The sequence below is a fragment of the Medicago sativa genome, chromosome 2, assembly GCF_051527215.1.
Source record: "Medicago sativa cultivar Bolivia chromosome 2, Bolivia_mono, whole genome shotgun sequence".
In the NCBI taxonomy this organism is placed as follows: domain Eukaryota; kingdom Viridiplantae; phylum Streptophyta; class Magnoliopsida; order Fabales; family Fabaceae; genus Medicago; species Medicago sativa.
In genome coordinates this window covers 50,996,972-51,018,475 of record NC_140750.1, presented here as the reverse complement: position 1 = coordinate 51,018,475, position 21,504 = coordinate 50,996,972, and the positions used below count along the sequence as shown (strand labels likewise).

Here is a 21,504-nt window from a genome sequence, read left to right as displayed (position 1 = left end):
CTTGCAACATAGACCGACTCATGCAATTTCAAGACTTTATAGGTCAGCAGCAATGAACAGCAACAGATTTGCAACATATAACAGTGTTGGAATATCTCAACATCATTTAAGGAATGGATTACATCAACATAAATATCATAAAACATCATAACATTATTCATGCAACATTACTAATCATTTCAGTCATATAAACAGACTTCTGTAACATCTGGAAACATCCTAAACCTCCCTCATTCTTACTTCTAAGGTCAGCTCAAGACTATACGTGCGAAAGGATCGCATCGGGACAATTTTGGGCAACTGACAGCCTAACTCGCAGTGGCGAGCTCAAAGGTCTGGCTCGCAGTTGCGAGCGATGTTACTCGCAGTTGCGAGTGTCTTAGGGTAGCTCGCAGTTGCGAGTGTTCTTGCTCGCAGGTGCGAGCGATGAATGTCAGTACGGCCAGAAACCTAAAAATTCCAACTTTTCACTTAATCTCCTAATTCTAACCTCAATTCAACATCTAATTATCATCTTATGGTATATCTAAGTTCTGTACACTAATTTAGCATCAACCTAACATCTTTTCATGATTCAATCATCAAATTCGGTCTTAAACCTAATTCCCAATTCTCACCAAAACTTAATCTAATCATGCTAAATTCATCCTATAGAATCATACTCTTAATAATATTGAAAATTCGTCTCACCCTTACCTGATAATAGCAGAAATCGATAGCCTCCCTTTGTTCTTCTCTCTTTCTGACTTTTCTCCCTTTTTCTCCAAAAACGCACGTATTCTGTTTTCTAACTTTTGTTGTCTATTTATCTCTCCTAATTACTCTTCTCACTACTAATTGCTCATCTCACAACACAGCCCAATTTTTAATATTTTATTTTATTTCTCATATCTTATTTTATTTAATAATAAAATAAGTCACACCAACATAACAACTTCACAACATCAATATACTTCACGTCATTCTAGGAAATCACATAATTTATCTATAAATCATGCAAACTATTTAAATTCTTAAATCATATAAATATATATATAAATAAATATATAATTCCTCACTAAATTAAGTAAATAATTAAGACGGGCGTTACACATGAAAGGGTAAGGTAATGGCAAATTGGCAAAAATTGTAATTGTCCTTATAGTGTACAAATTAAGTAGTATTTATAAGCAAATCATTTCTACTAATCAAAATAATGTGACCTGCAATGTCTTGTATAGGGGTTCGTGACACACCACATTTGGCTGTCAGCTTCCTCTTTCAAGACATGATATGTTGACAAGGTTTTTGGTACACTGTTTTTTCACAAACGTGCTTCCTTGTTTACCACTCCTCACGTTTAATAGCATTATAAACAATGAGCGCGAGTTTTAACTCTAATTGCCTAGTCCTACTAAGTTTTGACTTAGTTTGAGATCAACCAAATTCATATTCTTAGTCATTAAACCAAAGAAAGAATTATGTATCCTTTATATGGTTGTCTTATTCTTTGCCTAAGCTTCTATCAGCTGAGAGGTCACTTGTCTAAACTTCAATCGTCTCTCTGCCAATGTCGATTAATATGATGATTATTTTTAGGTGTAGACAAATGAATATTAAGATATCTCTTTGTATATGCAAGTATCAACTAGTTACATATTTTTAAATAAAATATTGGGTTAATTAAGTAAATGGTCCCCCTAAATATATCAACATTTGATTTTAGTCCCCATAAAATATTCTTTAGGTTTTTGGTCCCTCCAAAATCTTTCACTCAATAAATTAGTCCAAACTTTTTAATCAACTCATGTCTAACTTTCAAAAATTTTAATGAAATTTTTTAAAGATGGGTAAAATATTATGACAATCTCTAAAAAAATAGAATTTTTTAACAAAATATGAATTTTTATGTTTTTTTTCGAAAAAAACATATTAAATTCATGTTTTGTTAAAATAAATCTATTTTTTTTTTTGAAAAATATTGTCACAATTTTCTACCAATTTCTGAAAAATTACTTTAAAAAACATAAAGTTTAAAAAGTAAGGACTAATTTCATAAATGAAAATTTTTAAATAACCAAAAATCTAAGAAATATTTTAGAGGGTTAAAATCAAATGTTGGTTCTTAACCAAAAAAAAAAAAATCCATTAAATATTATGCTGCTATTGAACTATTGACAAAAAAAAATATCGAACTTATTCCAAAAACAAAAATCGCGTGTTTTAACCAGTAAAACCCTATAACAACAGAGCTCAGTAGCTGTGTCTTTGAACAAGCTGGAGTTGTGAGAAAGTCGTCATCATCATCCAGGTTTGTTTCCCTTCTCTCTTTTTCTGATCGGAATTTCCCGATACGGTGGCGCGCGAGGATGCAATTCCATCGCTGGCTACCGTATCCGCCCCTACAAAGCACCGCGATTGACATCATAGATCTATTCAACAATGTCTTTTTTGAATCTGAGTAATAAGAAGATCACGGTGTCGTAGATCTGTTTCGTGTCCTTTCTAGAATTTAAATTGTTTTGCTAAATGTTTCATAAGCTTTTACGATTCAAACGTGTCCTAGCTAGTTTAACCGCTGCACGGGAAATAGAAAGGAGCAATCTTTTTATTGTTGCAATATTCCCATACTTGTTTGTTGCATAACATGTTTTGTTTGTTCTATTTAGGAAACATCATGGTCTTGTGCTTTTAATTAGGCTGTGTTTGGATAAACAGCTTAATTAATCACTTATAACATAAACGCTTGTTGTATAAGTGATTAATTATTTTAGCTTATCGAGACTGTTTTGGAGAACTTATAAAAACAACTTCTGACATTGTTCATAAGCTATTTTCAACTTATTTTCATAAATAAATCCCTAATTCTCCAAGATAGCTTATGAAAACAGCTTTTAGCTTATATGTAAACAATTTAACTTTATTTTATATTTTTCTATGGAACCTATGCTATTCACAACTTATTTTTAGGAGAACTTATGGTATAAGGTGCTAATTAGTTGTTTATCCAATCAGGTCCTGACTATTTTTATAAAAAGAGTTAAAATAAATTCTAAACGTTTTTGTATAAGTTATTAGTTGTTTTCATTTCATAATCTAGCCTGGAGAGCTTATGGAAATAAGCTGAAAACAACTTATGGATGTCATAAGTTAGTTCTTTAAGCTCTCTCAAACAGTCTCACAAGTGCTTATGCTAGTAGATAAGCTCAAATTAGTCAATTTTAACAGGCCCCAAAGACTATTCTTCTTCTTCTTCTTCTCAACGCTTCATATTGTTTCACTTGTACCATTTTTCAAAATTCAATATTAGTTGCACAGCCAAATTGTGTCAAGAGATTTTGTTAGCATCCTTTTTGGCTTCCTATTGAACAAAACATCGATTGCGCGATATTGAAAAACAAATTTTATCATATTTTTGTTTGTGTAAGGGCTGGCTTTTTGGGAAGCCCGTTCCCTTGCTCCTAGAAATTTGGAATGTGGGAGAAGAAATAATTAAGTACCTTATCAGCAATAGCAGCTACCGATCATAGAAAGTATACAGGCTGATAAAATTCGTATCATGGGAACTGTTTGTTGGTTGTCTCAATGCATAGTCATTGGAACCATCAAAGTGACTTTCCTTGGTATCCAGAAGCTTTAAGTTCTTAGTGGTAGAAAAGTTGTCATTTAGGATAGTCTAATCTATATTTATTATATTCTTAGCTTACTTTTCTGTTTTTTTCTCTCTCAATAATTTTGTATTTTCTGTTCTTTAACTGCAGTACCCTATTCTCCTTTTCTTTGGCAGGAATCTGATTCCAACACTTAGAGAAGAAAAAAAAATCAACTACGTCATTCTCTTTCTTATCCAAGGGGAAAGTAATATATAAACATGAGTCGAGGAAGTGGAGGTGGATACGATCGTCACATTACTATTTTCTCCCCCGAGGGGCGTCTCTTTCAAGTGGGTACGTAAATTGTGAGCATCCACAATGGTAGTTCCCTAACAAGGACTCCTTAAATAGACCCCACGTGACACATCACTTATTTATAATTTTTTAATAAAAGTACCTATTAAGGACTCAATGACTCCAATGGCAATACACTAATAAGGACTCCAATGAAAAGTATTTAAATATGTCCCACTATCTTTACATATTAAACAAAAATAATTTATCTATTACTCATTTTTACAAGTGGGACCAAGTAGTACACATTTTATTACTTCTTTATGCAAGTGGGACCAAGTAGTACACATTTTATTACTTCTTTATACAAGTGGGACCAAGTAGTACACATTTTATTACTTTTTTAAACGTGGGACCCGTTAGTTACTCAGGAGAGAGAGGGTCCTTATATAGTTGCCCGTTCCTTAACGGGGACTCAATTTTTCTTCCTCCAATGGAGGGTCCTTAACGGGGAGTGGTCCTTGTTAAGTAAGGACCCCCCATTGGAGATGCTTGTTTTAGTGAAACGTTTTACAATGTGGTGTTTTAATTGGTCAAAGGTGGTTCAGATCTTTTATGTACTGGAATGACCCATTTTGTTTTAATTTTGAATGTGGGAAGAAAGTATATTTAGTTTTTACGCTTACGTTTAATCTTTTCTTTTTCATATTATTTATTTTTTGTAATTGTGACTATCTAAATTGATTTTAAGGTGTAGTAGAAATCAAATTCACTCACCCTCATGTTTCTACCGAAAAAAAGGACCGTTGACCTAGGTTGGCAATTGTTTTCTAAAAAAATCATTTATTGATTTATTCACACTTTCTGGTTTGCATTGCACGGAAGTTGGATTTGTTAACATCAATCTAAAATTGGGTATGCCACTTGAATTTGTCATCACAAACCAAAGATTTACACAGCATTGTAATGAGGCTTGATCATCTTAGACTCATGAAAATTTCCTGTTGTGTGTTGTTTTACTTGTTTTGAATTGAGTTGACTAGTTTGGTAGGTTGAGTTGTGAATTTTTCGATGTGTTAACAGAGTATGCTTTCAAGGCTGTTAAGGCCGCAGGGATAACCTCAATTGGTGTCCGAGGAAACGATTCTGTTTGCGTCGTTACTCAGAAAAAGGTTCCGGTGAGTACAGGAAGTTGACTGTTAGACTTTATTTTGCTTGTAGGAATATTTGTGCTGACTGCTTAAGTTGAAATATTCATTGCAGGACAAGCTCTTGGATCAGACAAGTGTAACACATCTCTTTCCCATCACTAAGTACCTTGGTTTACTGGCAACTGGCATGACAGGTATGTTTTTCATTGCATCTCCATCATTTTTGTTGCAGATCTGTAAATTAATTTCATACATCATTTTCAGTAAAAAATATAGATCTATTTCCTGTTAAAGTTTATACAAGCAGCATGTATCTGACTGTGTCTCCACTTTATTGCATCTAGTAAAATATAAATTAGGATTTGAAAAACCTGATATTATCTGAAACGGCTTGTTAATTAGGGGGAAATAAGAATGCAATGATGATGATTATTATTAGAATGCTTAATGTTGCACCCATCTATTTTATATTTGGGATGTTAGCCACAAAATCCCATGCAACTCAACCCAAAGTATGATTAATAAATTAATAACGAAAAAATAGTTCTAGTAGAACTGAATTGTACTATCATAGTTGTGCATGCTGCCTATGGCCAACTAGATATATGATTACAGACTAAGTATAGACTATAGATAATGGCAATATTATTTTTCCATAAGTTGAACTATGATATATGATACGATATTTAGATTCAACTAGAAAAATGAATATTTTGTTTAAAAATATAGTTGAACAAAAATATCTTATCGTGTTGGAATCCTTCTTTTCAGCTGATGCTAGGACACTGGTTCAACAAGCAAGAAATGAAGCAGCTGAGTTTCGCCATAAATTTGGATATGAGATGCCTGTGGATGTGTTGGCTAAATGGTAATTCTTTCAGCATTCAATGAATTAAAACAACACATGCATAGATTATTGTTACTTTTCCTTCCAGACAGCCGTTGTTAGCCTATTATGATTTAGGAAACATCATGCCTATGCTATTAGCAAGTCATTGGAGCTTCCTACCATTTCTTACTCAAAATGTTCTGATTTCTGACAGGGATCCTGATCAGTAATGAAAAAAATTCTTTAATAGTAAACATGGCAATTTAATTTTATGTGGTGTCGAGTAGGGGAGCAATTCTAAATTTCGCTAGAATCTTAAGCAATCTAAGATGCCTATTTGTATGAATGATTAAAAAAATGTTCCCTTGAAACCAGCATTCCCCTAAATAATATGTGTAATTACGACATATTTCCTACAATTGAGCTCCATGAATGTGCTTCTTGGCTACTGCCACTGCATGTAATTCTTTTATTTTTTTCAAACCCCGTATGCTCTTAGATTGCAATAACATTATTATAACACATCTGTTGGCTCTGACTGTAATTTTGACTTTTGTCTACATGTAAGTTTATACAATCTGTTGATAACATTTTTTGTATCCGACTTGTGTATTCTTTTACACGAACAGGATTGCAGACAAATCGCAAGTCTATACTCAACATGCTTATATGAGACCACTAGGAGTAGGTAAATTTTTCTTAACCTTTTCACTGCAATCTTTGACGAATGATGATATAATGTCGTGTATGGTGTTTTATAATTCAAATATTTACTGTCGTTATTGATACTGTTTTCTTTTTCTATGATTTTGAAACTATTGTGCTGCAAAGTTGCTATGGTCTTGGGAATTGATGACGAAAATGGGCCTCAACTTTACAAATGTGACCCTGCCGGGCATTACTTTGGTCACAAGGTACATAGGAGATCATTTCTTACTTTGATTAATGTTGAATTTTTCTTCTGTGCATACGATCATTTCTTGCTCTCAATAATTTAAATTATATAAAAATTATGATTTCTTTTATTTACTTTTGACACTTTTAAAAGTTAATTTCATACTTTAGAGATTGAAATATAACATCTCAATCTCAACCATCGATGTGAATGACTGAAGCAAGTTTTACTTTGTGAAAGTTCCATTATTTATTCTATTAGAGTAAGATTTATTGTTTTTTTGTGTGTATTAAGATAATGATATTTGTACAACCATTTTGTGATAACTTTTGAACAACTTTCTCATACTCATATTGTGTTTTTAATCTCTCTCTTCCTTTTTCTCTATTATTTTTGCGCAATAAGGAGAAACAAAGAAGGTTGTCCCAAAAGCTGTTATAAAATGGTTTTACAAATATCATTACTCTAAGACAATTATTGATGATAGAAGTAACAAACTAAATAAGAAGTTTCTGTCCAAAAAAAAAGAAAAAGTTGTCATGATAAATACCTAGTACCTAACCATCTGTTAATATCTGTGCAATCAAAGCTCAGTAGTGATGAAAACAGATTGTGTGATTGAAGAGAGCAATTTTTTATTTTTTTTATCTCACATTAATAAAAGGAAAATTGCTGAGTGATTGTACAGTTTAGGGGTATGATGGAGGTAATCAGAGAATCTAATATCTTATCTTTTTTTGAAATGATTATATAACAACCTTGAACTTGTCACAAGCAGTTTATGAAGTTGATGTAATGATTACCATTATAAATTCATAATAATGTGTAATAAAGTACATAATACATAATCCCCTGTTAAAATACGAGCCTTCACCCACCTAATTTTTTTTTTTTATCCTTTGTCTTTTATTTGCAATTTACCTTTGTAGAACTATGATAGGAATTGGTTTAGTATAAAAGGTAAGATGAAATGAAAGTGATGTATAACTCTGTTTATTGAATAGTATTGACTATCAACAAAATCAATGTCATTCAGCTGTGAGTTTACAGTATCTAAGCAAGTAACGAATGCAAGAAAATGATAAACTAGGCCTTTGAGAGATGTGCCCAGGCATCTCCCTAGAATTGTCTAACAAATTCCAACTGGCCTCTAAGATTCCCCCCTCTTTCTGTTTACATTCTCTCTTCTCCTACCACACACCTCCTGCCACATCAGCAGAAGCTAGATACTGGCACTAACAGTCATTCTCTGCCGCTCCCCTTTCTTTGTCTACAATACGCCCTAGCGAAGCTATCAATCTAGAATATGGAGAATCCAATGCATCTCTAATCATTTTCGAATATTTTTTTTTAAATTGTTGTTTTGTTTTGCTCCTCTGCTGAAACATTACTTTTCATTTTAAGGCACATTTGGGTAAATAACTGTATTAAATGCTAATTCAACAAATTATTCTAGGGATTTTAATTAAATGGTTTGTTCATAAACTTTTCTAGAGAGCTTATTGAATGAAATAAGCTGAAAACAACTTATGGTTATGTAAAAGTTATTTATACAAGTGTGGATAAAAACTAATGTGTCCATGCAGTAGTAAGTTATTCCAAACACCCTCTTTCTATCACGTACTCTAAGTCATACATATATGATATGTATGGCTTACAGCTTAATGTTAAAATAGCTTACAGCTTAATTAGTAGGGCTTAATTGATCTTTCTACCTGGATGCACCTATATATAGTGATGTGCATTGAATTTGAACCTCGAATGCTTTGAAAGTAAGGATTACTGTTTCTTGTTTCATCGTCACTTGATGTGATAAGGATCTGTTTTTCCCAATTATATGCACTTGTAGACAGAAATCAAATGTTTGTTGTCTAAGATTTTATTGTGATGTACTCAGGCCACAAGTGCTGGATCGAAGGATCAAGAGGCAATTAATTTCTTGGAAAAGAAGATGAAGAACGACCCTTCATTTACCTATGATGAGACAGTTCAGGTAACATTCTTGCTTCTTATTTTTCACCTCTTGATCTTCTTTTACATTATTTGATTGACAGTCTTTTAGTCTTAGCTGGATTTTTTTGGTAGGAAAAGAGACTACCATGTTCTCAGTTGTCCTTGGAACTTTTTTGTTTTTAAGGGGGATATATTTCAATATTTTGAATATTTTTTTCCATCTATTGAGCATACACAATGAATGTTTTTGGCCTTTATTTTCCCTCTTTTTTTGGCAACTATTTTAAAATGTTTCTTAAGAAGTACTCTCCTTCCCAAATTATAAGCAAAAAATACTCATTTTCTTTGTCCCAAATTATAAGCAAAAAATACCCCAACTTTTATCATACTCCCTCCGTCCCAAATTATAAGCAAAAAAAAAAAATCACACTTATTAAGAAAACTAAAATATTGTAGTTTGTAGTATAGTTTTTTGTGTTATCCTTGGAATAAGTTTCATAGAAAGATGTAAAAACAATTTGTATTGGTTATTAGTTATAGAGAAAATGAAAGAGAGAGCATAATGAATGCAAATTGCATTTAATTTCTCCTTGGAAAAGATGATTTTTTGAAAAAACATAATTAAATATGATAAAAGTTAAACTTTTTTGCTTATAATATGGGACAAGGAAAATGAGTTTTTTTGCTTATAATTTGGGACGGAGGGAGTATTTAATTATGTTATTTCAAAAAAATAACTTTTTCCAAAAAGAAATTAAATGCAAAATGCATTCATTTTGCTCTCCCTTTCATTTTCTCTATAACTAATAATCAATGAAAATTATTTTTACATTTTTCTATGAAATTTATTCCAAGGATAACACAAAAAACTATGCTACAAACTACTCCCTCCGGTCACATTTATAAGCAAAAAATGACTTTTTAGGTACATTGAATAATCAATGTATCCGGTCACATTTATGGGTTAGATACATTAATTGTTGGATGTACCTAAAAAGTTGTTTTTTGCTTATAAATGTGACCAGAGGGAGTATGTTTTAGTTTTCGTAATAAGCGTGAAATGATTTCTTTTGCTTATAATTTGGGATGGAGGGAGTATTTATTATGCTGTTATTATTAAATTATATTATTATAATTATAATATTATGCTGTATTGAATGTATGTGCCATGTCGGTACTGAAGATTGGCTCTGTGATAAGGTGGTAGTTTGGGGTAAGGAAATAGGGGTTGGAGTGATGAGGAGGTCATGAGTTCAATTGACCCCACTAATAAAATAACAACTAATAAATAATTGTTGCTTATCAATTTTGTCAAACCGTTACATGATCATGCTTTAAAGTTCTAATTCTATGACCTTGATTTTTTTTTTTTATTCAGACTGCAATTGCTGCCTTGCAATCAGTTCTTCAAGAGGATTTTAAGGCCACTGAGATTGAGGTATAATTTCATTTTTAAATGCTCAAATACCTGTGACATCATGTTAATTGAAATTTGGTAAATTAACTCTTTATTTTAATTATTTAGGATTTCATTCTTATTTAGTCCCTTAAGTGCTGCATCATTTATTGTCTTCAATAGATTATTCACAAGCTACTCTTTCTTTCTCACTTAATGATAGCCATGTAGTTTCTCTACCTGCATGGGTTTTGAGGGAGGGAACCATGATTGTTGATGACAGTGCATATGTTTTGTAGATGATTAATAACTAATGCAGGTAGGGGTCTGCATGGTTTGGTTAACCAAACCTAAATGAACAAACCAAATAATAGGTTTGGTTTTCAAAAACCATTTGAGTCAAACCGGTTTATTTTGATGAAACATTTTGTAACCGGTTTATAACCAGTTCCTATCCAGTTCTTTTTGTGTCTCGTGTATAAAAAAATCAGTCCCGAAAAACAAGCACGAAACGATGAAGATCTTTATCACCAACAATCAAACTTCCGTTTTCCATTATAGTCACCAACAATCGAAATTCCAGAACCAATCAAATCCAAGATATACATATACAAATTGAAATTTCAGAACCAAATCTCTTCCAAAATCTCTAGAATTAGGTTGGTTTTGAAGGTTAGATTCAATGAGTAATTGTAATTTCACTTAGGGTTCAATGGATTTGAAGAGGATTAGGTTGAGAAATTGTGCGATTTGTGATGCGGTTTGCTATTTGATTTGCGATGCATTTGCATGATTTTGTGAAACTGGTGCTAAACCAAATTTCACTTAGGGTTGGTTTGGTTTGGTTATTTTATTAAATGGGCTGGGCTCTAAAAAATGGAATTGTTTGGTTGTTGATCTGGTTAGGGGTAACCAAATCTTTTGCACACCCCTAGTATTGGTGTGTTTTTCGTGCAATGTATTGTAATGTTAGCAATTTTGTAACGAGATTCTTTAGTGATTTATAAGTTACATACTTGCTGTGGCATATATTAGCGTATTGAATTTTTTGTTCTAAACATTGTAAATGTATTGAAATTTTCATTTGAAAGTTAGGAATGATTAAAATTCGTGGTTATTGCCATCCAAAAAGTGTTTTTCTTCATGTTTGAATGTAAATGGTTGTATTTTGCATTTTCTAGGTTGGAGTGGTGCAAAAGGACAAGCCAGAATTTAGAGTTTTGTCCACCGAGGAAATCGACGAGCACTTGACTGCCATCAGCGAGCGCGATTGAGTTATTAATAAGGACTGTTCAAACTTTGTGATGTTCAATTAAATCATTTACTTATTGTCTAGATTCACTGAATTGATATCCTTATAGCACTGATGTTGAAGATTGTATTTGCTTCTATTACAAGTTGGAGCCTGCGAATCAATCATGCTTCTGTCTTTTATCCTTGAAACATTGTACAACTTGTGTGGGAAGTAACTAGATCGTTTGAGTTGAACAAAGAGTGAGGGCGGTCCTATCCTGTGTTGAGAGCATATCATTCTTTCCAGTTTAATCGAATTAAGCAGCAATAAACGCAGCATCAATAAATTATGAGGATAAAGTTTACTTTGGAGCACATTTTGAGCTATTTCAAAATCTCAATATACTGTTTCTTAAATGGTCCAGTTATAATAGCATTAGAAAGAAGAAATTTCGTTAGCAATTAAAATAGAATGGGAAAAAAAAATTGGCTAAATAATGGCGTATATATTGCCATTAGTTTGTTTCCACGTAAGTTAGTGTATTGCCACGTAAGTTAACGATTACAATTGAAGGAATAAATATAGTGGGTTACCTATTATCTAATGAACCAACTCGAAAATAGTTTGAGATTCATTATTTCAAAAAATTAACATTATGAACCATAGACTTAATGAACCATCAAATAATGAACATTGTCATATGTCTAAAAATAATTTCTCTTTTATATTACACACAGTTTTACATTATGTCTGGTTAGAAATCTAGGCTACACTTAAAAAAATAGTAAAATATAAAATCAATTTTTGCGAAGCGAAACTTAGTGAAAATAATGTAACATAATGCTTTGTAAGTTAAGTAGGGGTGGGCATGGTTCGGTTAACCATATTAACCGAACCGAACCAAAGTGTTGAAATGGTTCAGAATAACCGAACCGAACCGTTTAAGGTTTGGAACTAACCGAACTGAACCAAAGTTATGGTTCGGTTAAGCGTTTGCTTGCCTATTAACCGAACCGAACCGAACCAAAACCAAAATTTTGAACCGAAATGTATTTTTTTTTATCCTTTTGCGAATTTAATTGTGTTTTTTTTGTCCTTTTTAAATTTAATTGTTGGGTATTCAAACATTATAATTATATTAAGTGTAATCCATTGATAAATGTTTGTTTGTGAATAATGGTGGTGATGAGAGTTTTCTCTATGTTCTTGATTGAGTTTGTTTGTGGTTGTTTGGATCGTGGCTCTCTCCTTCACCCAAGATTTCAATTTCCTACCCTTACACCATTAATCCAGTCGTCTACTAATTAGCGTAATACCACAGACACTATCTATTTGTTCCATGGAAATTCTTTTTGGGCAATGGATGCACAAATTCAAAATGGTGCAACAGCAGACACATGGTCATCTGCAGATACAGTAGCTCTCTATTTGTTCACCCCAACATTTTTTATACCATAAAAGAGATAAAATGTATTGCATGAGAAGGCATGGTTAAGAGGGTACGAGAAATTAAGTGACATGAAAACGTAAGAGCGACCTTTCGAGCCATAAGTATGGACTTTCTTTCATGGAGTGTTCGCCTATCATCTCACAAGGCTAAGTACCTACAGCAAGCCAAAGAACATATAACCAATGGTTCGGTTCGGTTAATTAAGTTTGGTTCAGTTCGGTTAACCGTTAGGTTCAGTTAATGAACTGTTTTTAAAATAACGGTTCGGTTCAATAACCATTGTAATGGTTCGGTTAATTTTCGTTTGGTTCGGTTCGGTTCAGTTTTTGGATATTTTTGCCCACCTCTAAAGTTAAGGTTTTGTTTGAGAGTTTGGAGTGGAGGGGAAGAGAAGACTTTGGAGGGTTGGAAATAAAGGTGAAAATGGTAATATCTTTCGTATTTATTGAAAGAGTAATTTTTTATAAAATAATAAATTAATGCTTATGATTAATATATTTTTAATTTTAAGAATATTATAACTACGTAGATTAAATTTGAAGAATTCATATAAACCTTCTAAAACTCTCCAAAATCCTCCTCCAATATAATTGTTGAGATCCCCCAAATGATCATGATTTTGTATTATGAAGAAAAATGAACCCATGAAGCCTTCTCCTCTCAATGTCATCTATTTCTTCCACTTGGTCCTTCCTTTTTTTCCAAACCCCTTCCCCTCCTTTCCCCTCCAAACTCGCAAACAAAGCCTAAAAGAAGGTATAATGGTTTAAAAATTGTAATGTTGCATTGTTTCTGAGAAAAAAAGAAGCTCGTTTTGTCCAAATTTAAAATGTGTATTGTTTTCAGAAAATAATATGATATTGTCAATGTATGTATTCTTTCTATTTTTTTAGTAAGAGCACGTTAACAATCTGGTAACAACTAAAGCAGAGCTCATCTAGTTCTGCAAACATTTGGTAATAATATTTTCAAAATCTGGTAATAATCATTAACAATAGAAAATCTGGTAATAATCATTAACAATAAGATGATCAACTTCTATGTGTACCAACATTTTCTTCCTTGGAGGTAGCGGAACAAACTCCCATGTGCTACTCACTAATTTCAAGAGACCGCATTTTACGATCATTGCTTGTCGCTATTCTGGATGATCAAGAGCCTCGTGAACATTTTTAGGAATTGAAGTGGTTGATGATTATTACACAAGAATAAGGATACAGACTGTATTAACCTGAAAAATTGTAGATAAGATGGTGATTTTGGATTGATCGAATGCATTTCATAAGAGAAATGGAAAAGTCAGAATTTGTGTAACAAGTTCCGCAGTATGAGCGGGACATATTCTCGCACTCGCCACTCTTTACTATTTGGATGGCTCAATTTGATTATTGCTAGGAGGAACATCACGAGATTCATCGTGAATAGTTGATTTATCTAAAATAGGTCTTATAGTCAACCCATGCTTGCTAAGGACATGTTCTTATTGAACAATCAATCTTCACTATGATTATTATTCTAAGTTCATTCAACACTACAAAAATTTAAGAACCATTCTTGTGTATCCTTAAAATGTAACAAGAAAGGAGCATTGAAGAAAGTCCAAGAGGAAGTGTGTGGTGGCTTGCGAGAACCCTCTATTTTAATAATTAAATTCCAAAAATGGTCTTAAAATTGAAAGGAACCCTCTATTTTAATTTCCTTTTGCTTGCAACAGCATTCATAATCTCACTCTCATCTGGCAGGGTTGTTGACTGAATGACGGAACCAGTTTTTCATCATGCGCTTGATAAGATCTTTAAATATTGTAAAGAATTGCAGAGGATTAGGCATGTCAATGCAGTCTTATAGTTTTTCATCATCAAATTATAATTTCGAATGTTTACAAACTTCACATGAGCTCGACTCTGCAGTTTCCTGTTGACCTAAAGTACATTTTGAGCATTGATAGTTTGATGCATGCTACCAGATATAGCACGGGAGCAAATGTTCCTTCTGAGACTGAACTTCATGTCTTGAATAATGTAACTGCAAAATATGATGCCTTGAATAATGTTAGCTGAGTAACATGTCATCAACACCTTTTCCACTTTCCATCAGCACTCCTTGTAAAAATGCGAGGTAACCTCTTGGGAAAGGTTTCTGTCCAGTGTGGATGCTCAATAATGTAGTTCCACTTCCTGAAGATGGGCAAGGTGGTCATTATTTCATGCGATTTTCAAATATGAAGTTCTAGAAAACAATGGATTATACACAGATTTAGATATCGGATTATTAGTCTACTAGTACTCAGATATGCATAGAAAACAGCAAATGATAATAATCTTGCAAAAACAACTTGGCTTCTGCCAAATAATATATCAAAAGAAAATTAGATGCACAAAAATGTAATCTGAAAATAGCTACGCAAAAGTTCAATGCCTGTATGGTTTGAGAAATCGATTTCTATTTTCGTTCAATGTTTTTACCTTTAAATACAAAAACTACGTCTTTTTTTGGATATGCAAATGTTAGTAAGATAGTGATTATATTAGTTTCCAGTATTTGAGCTTTGGACCTCAAGCTTAAAACTCTTTTTCGGTGTCCCTTAGCTCAGCAACCGAACTACCTATGCAAGACACAAAAGGACAGCTTTGTTTCACTGTTTTCTCTATATATTTGAAAACAGAAATGATAGGTACCAAAAAGAAGATTGATAAACTGAAAAAATATGAATATGAAAATACTCTTGATATGGGAGGACAAGAGGTACTATTTTCTGTTTTGAGCTTGTAACAGAGGTTTCTTCCTGTTTTGAGCACCAATCAAGAATTAATTGAAATAATTTCAAGAGCACCAATCAAGAATTAATTGAAATAATTTCAAGAGCACCAATCAAGAATTAATTGAAACAAGTGAAGAGAATCAATTGAAAACAGAGTATCTCAATGGGAAATGCTAACACTGGTTAAGAAATCAAATATAGTAGTTTTACAAAACCATCTCTTCGCAGTTGCCAATAAAAAATGGGAAATGCTAAAGAAATCCCTTAGGGCATTGGTTAAGAGCACAAGAATAGAAATATTGTATTGGGAAATGGTGAAAAGTGATAAATTTAACTTTTTAAAAGTTAAAAATTTGTTGAATTCAATGCAAAGTTACTAATTTTGATATCCTTAACAAGTGCCCTTAGGGCACTTGTTAGCAAAACCCATAAAAAATAAAAGTGGAAATTCATTAAATTCAATGAGTGTAGGATCTAGATTTATCAGTTAGAAGAATTGCAAGGGTTTAAACCTGAAGCACGGCATTTTGAATAAATCATAAGTCAAACTGCTACGTGATTAGTGATATGTTTTTAGCCGTTAGATTAAAAAAAACCAAAGGGTCAAGATTTGGAGTAAGTTTAATGACGGACCCCGAGAGTCACAAGTATGTGTGTGTGTGTGTGTGTGTTTTCTTTCATAGAAATTACAAGTATAAATTTGACTGTTAATTAGGTACACTAGCTTGTCTTTGCCACTTTGGTAGCAAAGCCATTGAAACATTTATAGTTATATACAATGCATTATTCACAAGAACGTAAAATAATAATGCTAAAAACTTTGTTATCGGTCACTTCAAAGACTAAACTTCTAAACAAGATAATATTAAATCAGAACCAATCAAAATTTTACCTTCTTAAATCATCAACAAAATCTGGGCCCTCAGCAGTAGGTGAGGTAGAACAAATTGAAAGAATTTCTGAATCAGAATAATGCTGCAATGACAAAGCAATATGATATTGGCGCCGAGTCCTAAATAAGATGAGGCAAGAAGCATCAGTATACCAGAATATAGAAAAGGATTTCATGCATCAATATATAAAGTTCATCAGCAAGGAAGAAGCTGTCATACATCGGAAATAAAATCATTTTCACTAATATCTATGGCATAGCACAATTTATTATTGGATAAAGCTCCTCTAAAGTGACTTTGGGCCAGTTTGATTTCCCTTTATCTTTTTTTATAGAAATATATTATACATAAAAATTATATTATAAGCGCTTATACTATAAAAGCTGCTTATCCAAACATGCCCTTAGTCTTGAACAAGGTGTATCCACTTTCATTTAAGGGAACATACTTGCATGCTTACTTTAGATTGATAAACAATAGTATGCTCACTTTAGGGAAATCTCACTTTAAAGGAGCTATTTTCCATTACTCAATCTTATATCAGCATTGTGCCCTTAAGCATTTTTTTCATGTAGGGTTTGAAGAACAATTCATGAAACACTGTTACCAGCAACAAGGAGAAATCCTGAAGCTGTCGGTGGCAGTATCATATGTCTCTAGCAACTTCCCATTCCAACTAGAATCTTCATAAGAAACAGAAACTCGAATTCTTCTGACAATTTCATCTGGGCATCTAGAACTTCTATCAAAACTTGCTGGGATGACAGTTCCTGTTGCAGTCTCCACCTGAAATTGTGCATAGGATGTAATAAATTATAATCTCATTTAATAGTTTGAAAATGCAAGTAATTATTGCACCAAAAAAGACTGCAATAGTTTTTGCCAAACCGTTTAAACCAAAAAATGTATTATATAGCTCTTGAGAGCTTTTGCCATGCTACATGTGTATAGAATTTTACAATATAGATAAAGTTGTCAATTAATAGTTTGGATTATTATGCATCTACTGATATTACATGAATTATAACAATGAAGGAACAAAATGAATATTTTCATGGAGGAATGATCATAATGCTAAACGTGTATATAGGTTATGTCACAGAATATTTAGCAAATAAGTAGATAATGTTAGAAACTTTAAGATATTGTAGAGTCATTCGCTATTTGATCAAGGAAGCAATTAGTCTAATTGTTAGTGGGCTCAGGCTTACAAGTAATTCATAGTATCAATCTTAGTATTATCTTAAAGTAATGTAACGATGCTATCAATTATATTTTCAGTTTATTATCAGTAGCCATCTTTCTCGATTTTATTTCTTCTCCAACCCTGAGCGGTTGAACCTATAATTCCTTAATAAGTATATAAGTTTTGAAGTGAATAAAAGCAAGAGGTTTATCACATACTGTAAATGAAGAAGCTGAGATAAGAATATTTGAAAGCAAAAACTAACCACAAATCCATTGAAAATAGGATAAGTGTTTCCATCAGAATCCCTTTTGGTATTATGTCCAAGAACACATGTAGTTCGGACGTGAAACTTCTCTTCTCTTGAGCATAAAGTGTGAACAATCTTTGAGCACAAAGGAATGGAATAACCACCCAAATCTTCATCATTTTCTGACTCAATGCTACCATCATTAAGCTGCACAAAGGTCACAATAAATTCAACTTCAATCATTCAGTCTCTAAGGGAAAACTACAAAATTGAAAAATCACTATCAAAGCAGGAGACCCTGGCCAGACTTGTGGTGAAACTTCTTCAAAACCCCCAATTAGATGCACCTACATTTTTTTTAATAAAACAGATACTTTACGTCAGAAAATATGTTATAGACAAAAAGTAGCAATCAAACAACTAAATGAAAAAAAGGAAATCTCTATAGGAAGTAGAGAAACATAGAATATGAAAAGCACCTCGAACTCATTTTCCAAACTGTTGTCAACAAGTAGCGATAACATTTGAGAGAGGCCCGCTTCTACAATCTTTGGTGAATCCATATGGGAAACCGACGTCCTGCAGTATTAAATTAAAAATGATAAAATAAGTAATTGAATAACAAGTGGAAGAATCTATAAAACTTGATATACAGTGGAGTTCTTATCTATGTATTAACTAATTTTCAATCCTTACATTCCATTTTTTGGATTCCGAATAACAACTCCTACGCATGTTGTCGCTTCATCAGTGCCAACAAACTAGTGATACATGTAAAGGAGAGAGAGAAAAAAGCAGATAAATACAATGTTACGAAAGAAACTTAAGACATAGAACTACTGGTTGAATTTGAAATGTAAAAGTATCATCATACAGCCATATTTCTTAACTTGCTTAGATAACTAAAACAGTGATGTCATGGAGTTTAGAAAATGATTTAAAACATCGTATTTTAAAGAGTTTCATCGGCTTTAGCTGAAACTTTAGTATATGTTTCTCTAACAAGAACGAAGGTCAACCGGAGCCTAACCAATATAAAATTATTACAGAAATGCGTAAGGCAAAATTTGGACTGGATATGACATGAGGAAGAACCCGTGGAACATCGAGCACAGAAAAAAGAATTGCACAGATTATGTCACTGACGGTCCAATTAAGTATGAGGTGAGTGCATTCAAAAGATTATTAGTTGCATGTTACAATGAAGTAGAAACCAACTTAAAACTAAGTATACAACTTAACATGCATCATCTCTAGTAAAACATTGAAGAAAAAACATAATAGTTACTTTTGAAATAATAATAGATATTACAAAGGGTGAAAAAGTTGCGTACATCGACAAATGCTGGATCAACAGTGGCAAATTCTTTTTGGAATAAATAAACCCATTTTGATCTTTCTGAAACTGAGAACTTCTTCTCTGGGTTTGCCTTGAAAGAGGTTGAGGCGGATACGAGAATAGGATTTTCCAACAAAGCAAATAGAATCTCCACTCCCTGTTCATAAGCAATTGAAAGTTTAGAAAGTCAACTCTATACCAATGACATTGCTGAATTGATTGATGTAATAAATTACGTACCTGAGAATGAGATGTTGAAGATGAATGCGTAGAGAATGGAATTGGAATACCATCAACGAATATCATGATGCGTAGAGAATGGTAAACGAATCAAAGAAGATTCAATTGCATGTGCTGATGGTATGGAAAGGAAAGTAAGTACTGCAGCAGATGTTAAGTAAGCTGCTGTTGAAGATGAGTTAACATCTTAATCATTTATCCTCTTCTCTATTTCTATCGGTTGGAGAGATAAAAATACACAAAAAAGTAAAAAGTAATTAATGATTGTGAGACTCACTTAATGGTAGAATCTACTACCTATTATATGTCTTTATCTCTCTCTAAATTGCATCTTCCATTTATTTTTATAAATGGAGAGGATCTATAATATATTTATTAGATACCTAAATTATTCGATCAATTTAAAAAAGAATCTATTTACAACACTCACGGGAGGAAGTAATTACTCCCTCCATTATAGATCATTCTAACAAAAACAAATTGATCTAAATTAAATGTTATTTTACCATATATCAATGAATGAATAATTAATCTTTATTTTCTCATTATATCATTTATTACTTTTTCCATTCTATATTAGATAATTTTATTTGACAATATGCAATATTTACGTAACATATTATTATTTTTTCATTATAATAATATAAGATGTTGAATTTGTCTCGATTAATATTTTTAAAATATCAATTTTTCATAATTTTTTTAATACATAATTTAAAATATTAAAGATAAAAAAAATATGCATTTGTATATACGAGAGAGTTAACTGTGTCACTTAATATGAGATCAAGGGAATAACTAATAATTACTCTTTTCTAAACAAGATTAATAATTACATTTTTTAATATATGTGAAATTTTTAGAATAGATGAATTATAAACTAAAATAAAATACTAACAAGTGTCTTTAGAACATTGTTTAAATAATATCAAAAAGTAGTAATTTTTACATTAAAAATTATGTGGTTATAATTTTAACACGTGTTTAACTTGTATTTTCAAAACAAAATTTCATTTTGTTATTCCTTAAAACATACTGACGTTTGTTAACAACACCTTTAACTAAAATATTTAAAAATATATTAACCACGTATTTGAATTGAATTGTGTTAACCATATAATACTCTGTCCAATTTTGGTGTAAAAATATGATTTACGAACTCAATATCTCGCGTGCATCAAATGACTTGAGCTAGATTTGGTGGTGTTCGTGGATTTGATTGAAACATCGTCTAATTGTTTTGATTTAATCCTGTCCAATTTACTTAGTTTGTATCAAATTGATATTCAATTTGGATTATTTTCGATGATATTCTTTATTTTTTACAAGCTTTATCAGTTGCCAATGTTAATATAGTCTATGATAATGTCCTCGTGAGCTTAACTCAATTGGTATGGACAATGCAGAAAATATACAAGGTCCGGGGTTCGAATCCCGACCACCACCAAATAGTCTCTAATAATGACAAATTATTTTGCAGCATCTCCCTACTCAAGTCTTTGCAGCATTCTACACTTTTATCACATGTGAGAAAAATATGACATGTATTCTCCACATTTGTATCGCAAAATGTACACAGATTGACATACAAATCCATTCAAATCTAAGCATGATAAATTGATAATCATGTTAAATGGATTAAAAATTATAATAAACTTATTCATCATAAAAAAGAACAGCTTTTCACCACTTCAAGAAACAAAATTGTTTACAATAAATCTATCAAGTGAAAATATTCATATTCAGTAAGTAAATAGGCATAGAAAATTAAATTAAGAAAAATAAAGACCTCCCCTAAAGTCTCTTCAAATAACATAGAAGCCCCTCTAATTTTAAAATAACCACTCACCTCAATTGTTTGACTACGTCTCTTTTTTATGGTATGTGTTTCGTCCTATCTATCAATGATGATGATGGTGGTGGATTGGAGTTAATTATATTTTATTTTGAATCAATATGGAGGTATGGGTTGTTGGGTACCATGAAAAGGGTCTAACGATTCAAAACATAAAGCTAATCTCCTAAAATACATGTTGCACAAATGATCTTAACCAAATTACC

At 32.1% G+C, this 21,504-nt stretch overlaps 2 protein-coding genes across 3 annotated transcripts; one reads left to right on the top strand and one right to left on the bottom strand.

Annotated features, from left to right (window-relative positions):
• Positions 1-2,234: 2,234 nt before the first annotated feature.
• Positions 2,235-11,533, top strand: LOC146948655 (proteasome subunit alpha type-6). 2 transcript variants are annotated; one of them, XM_085744861.1, is made up of 10 exons: positions 2,235-2,290; positions 3,767-3,926; positions 4,950-5,044; positions 5,130-5,211; positions 5,789-5,885; positions 6,476-6,534; positions 6,678-6,760; positions 8,639-8,734; positions 10,073-10,132; positions 11,272-11,533. In XM_085744861.1, exons 2-10 carry the CDS (start codon positions 3,851-3,853, stop codon positions 11,362-11,364), a joined length of 741 nt encoding a protein of 246 aa, XP_085600987.1. In that variant the 5' UTR covers positions 2,235-2,290; positions 3,767-3,850; the 3' UTR covers positions 11,365-11,533. The 2 variants fall into 2 exon arrangements, with proteins under 2 accessions (XP_085600987.1, XP_085600989.1); XM_085744863.1 differs by having other exon boundaries at positions 3,741-3,926.
• Positions 11,534-14,542: 3,009 nt separating this feature from the next.
• LOC146948654 (protein N-terminal asparagine amidohydrolase-like) lies at positions 14,543-19,627 on the bottom strand. Its single transcript, XM_085744860.1, has 9 exons — positions 19,444-19,627; positions 19,199-19,360; positions 18,561-18,625; positions 18,344-18,443; positions 18,173-18,211; positions 17,880-18,071; positions 17,036-17,214; positions 16,428-16,547; positions 14,543-14,951 (listed from the first exon to the last, which is right to left on the bottom strand). Exons 1-9 carry the CDS (start codon positions 19,507-19,509, stop codon positions 14,846-14,848), a joined length of 1,029 nt encoding a protein of 342 aa, XP_085600986.1. The 5' UTR covers positions 19,510-19,627; the 3' UTR covers positions 14,543-14,845.
• Positions 19,628-21,504: the final 1,877 nt, after the last annotated feature.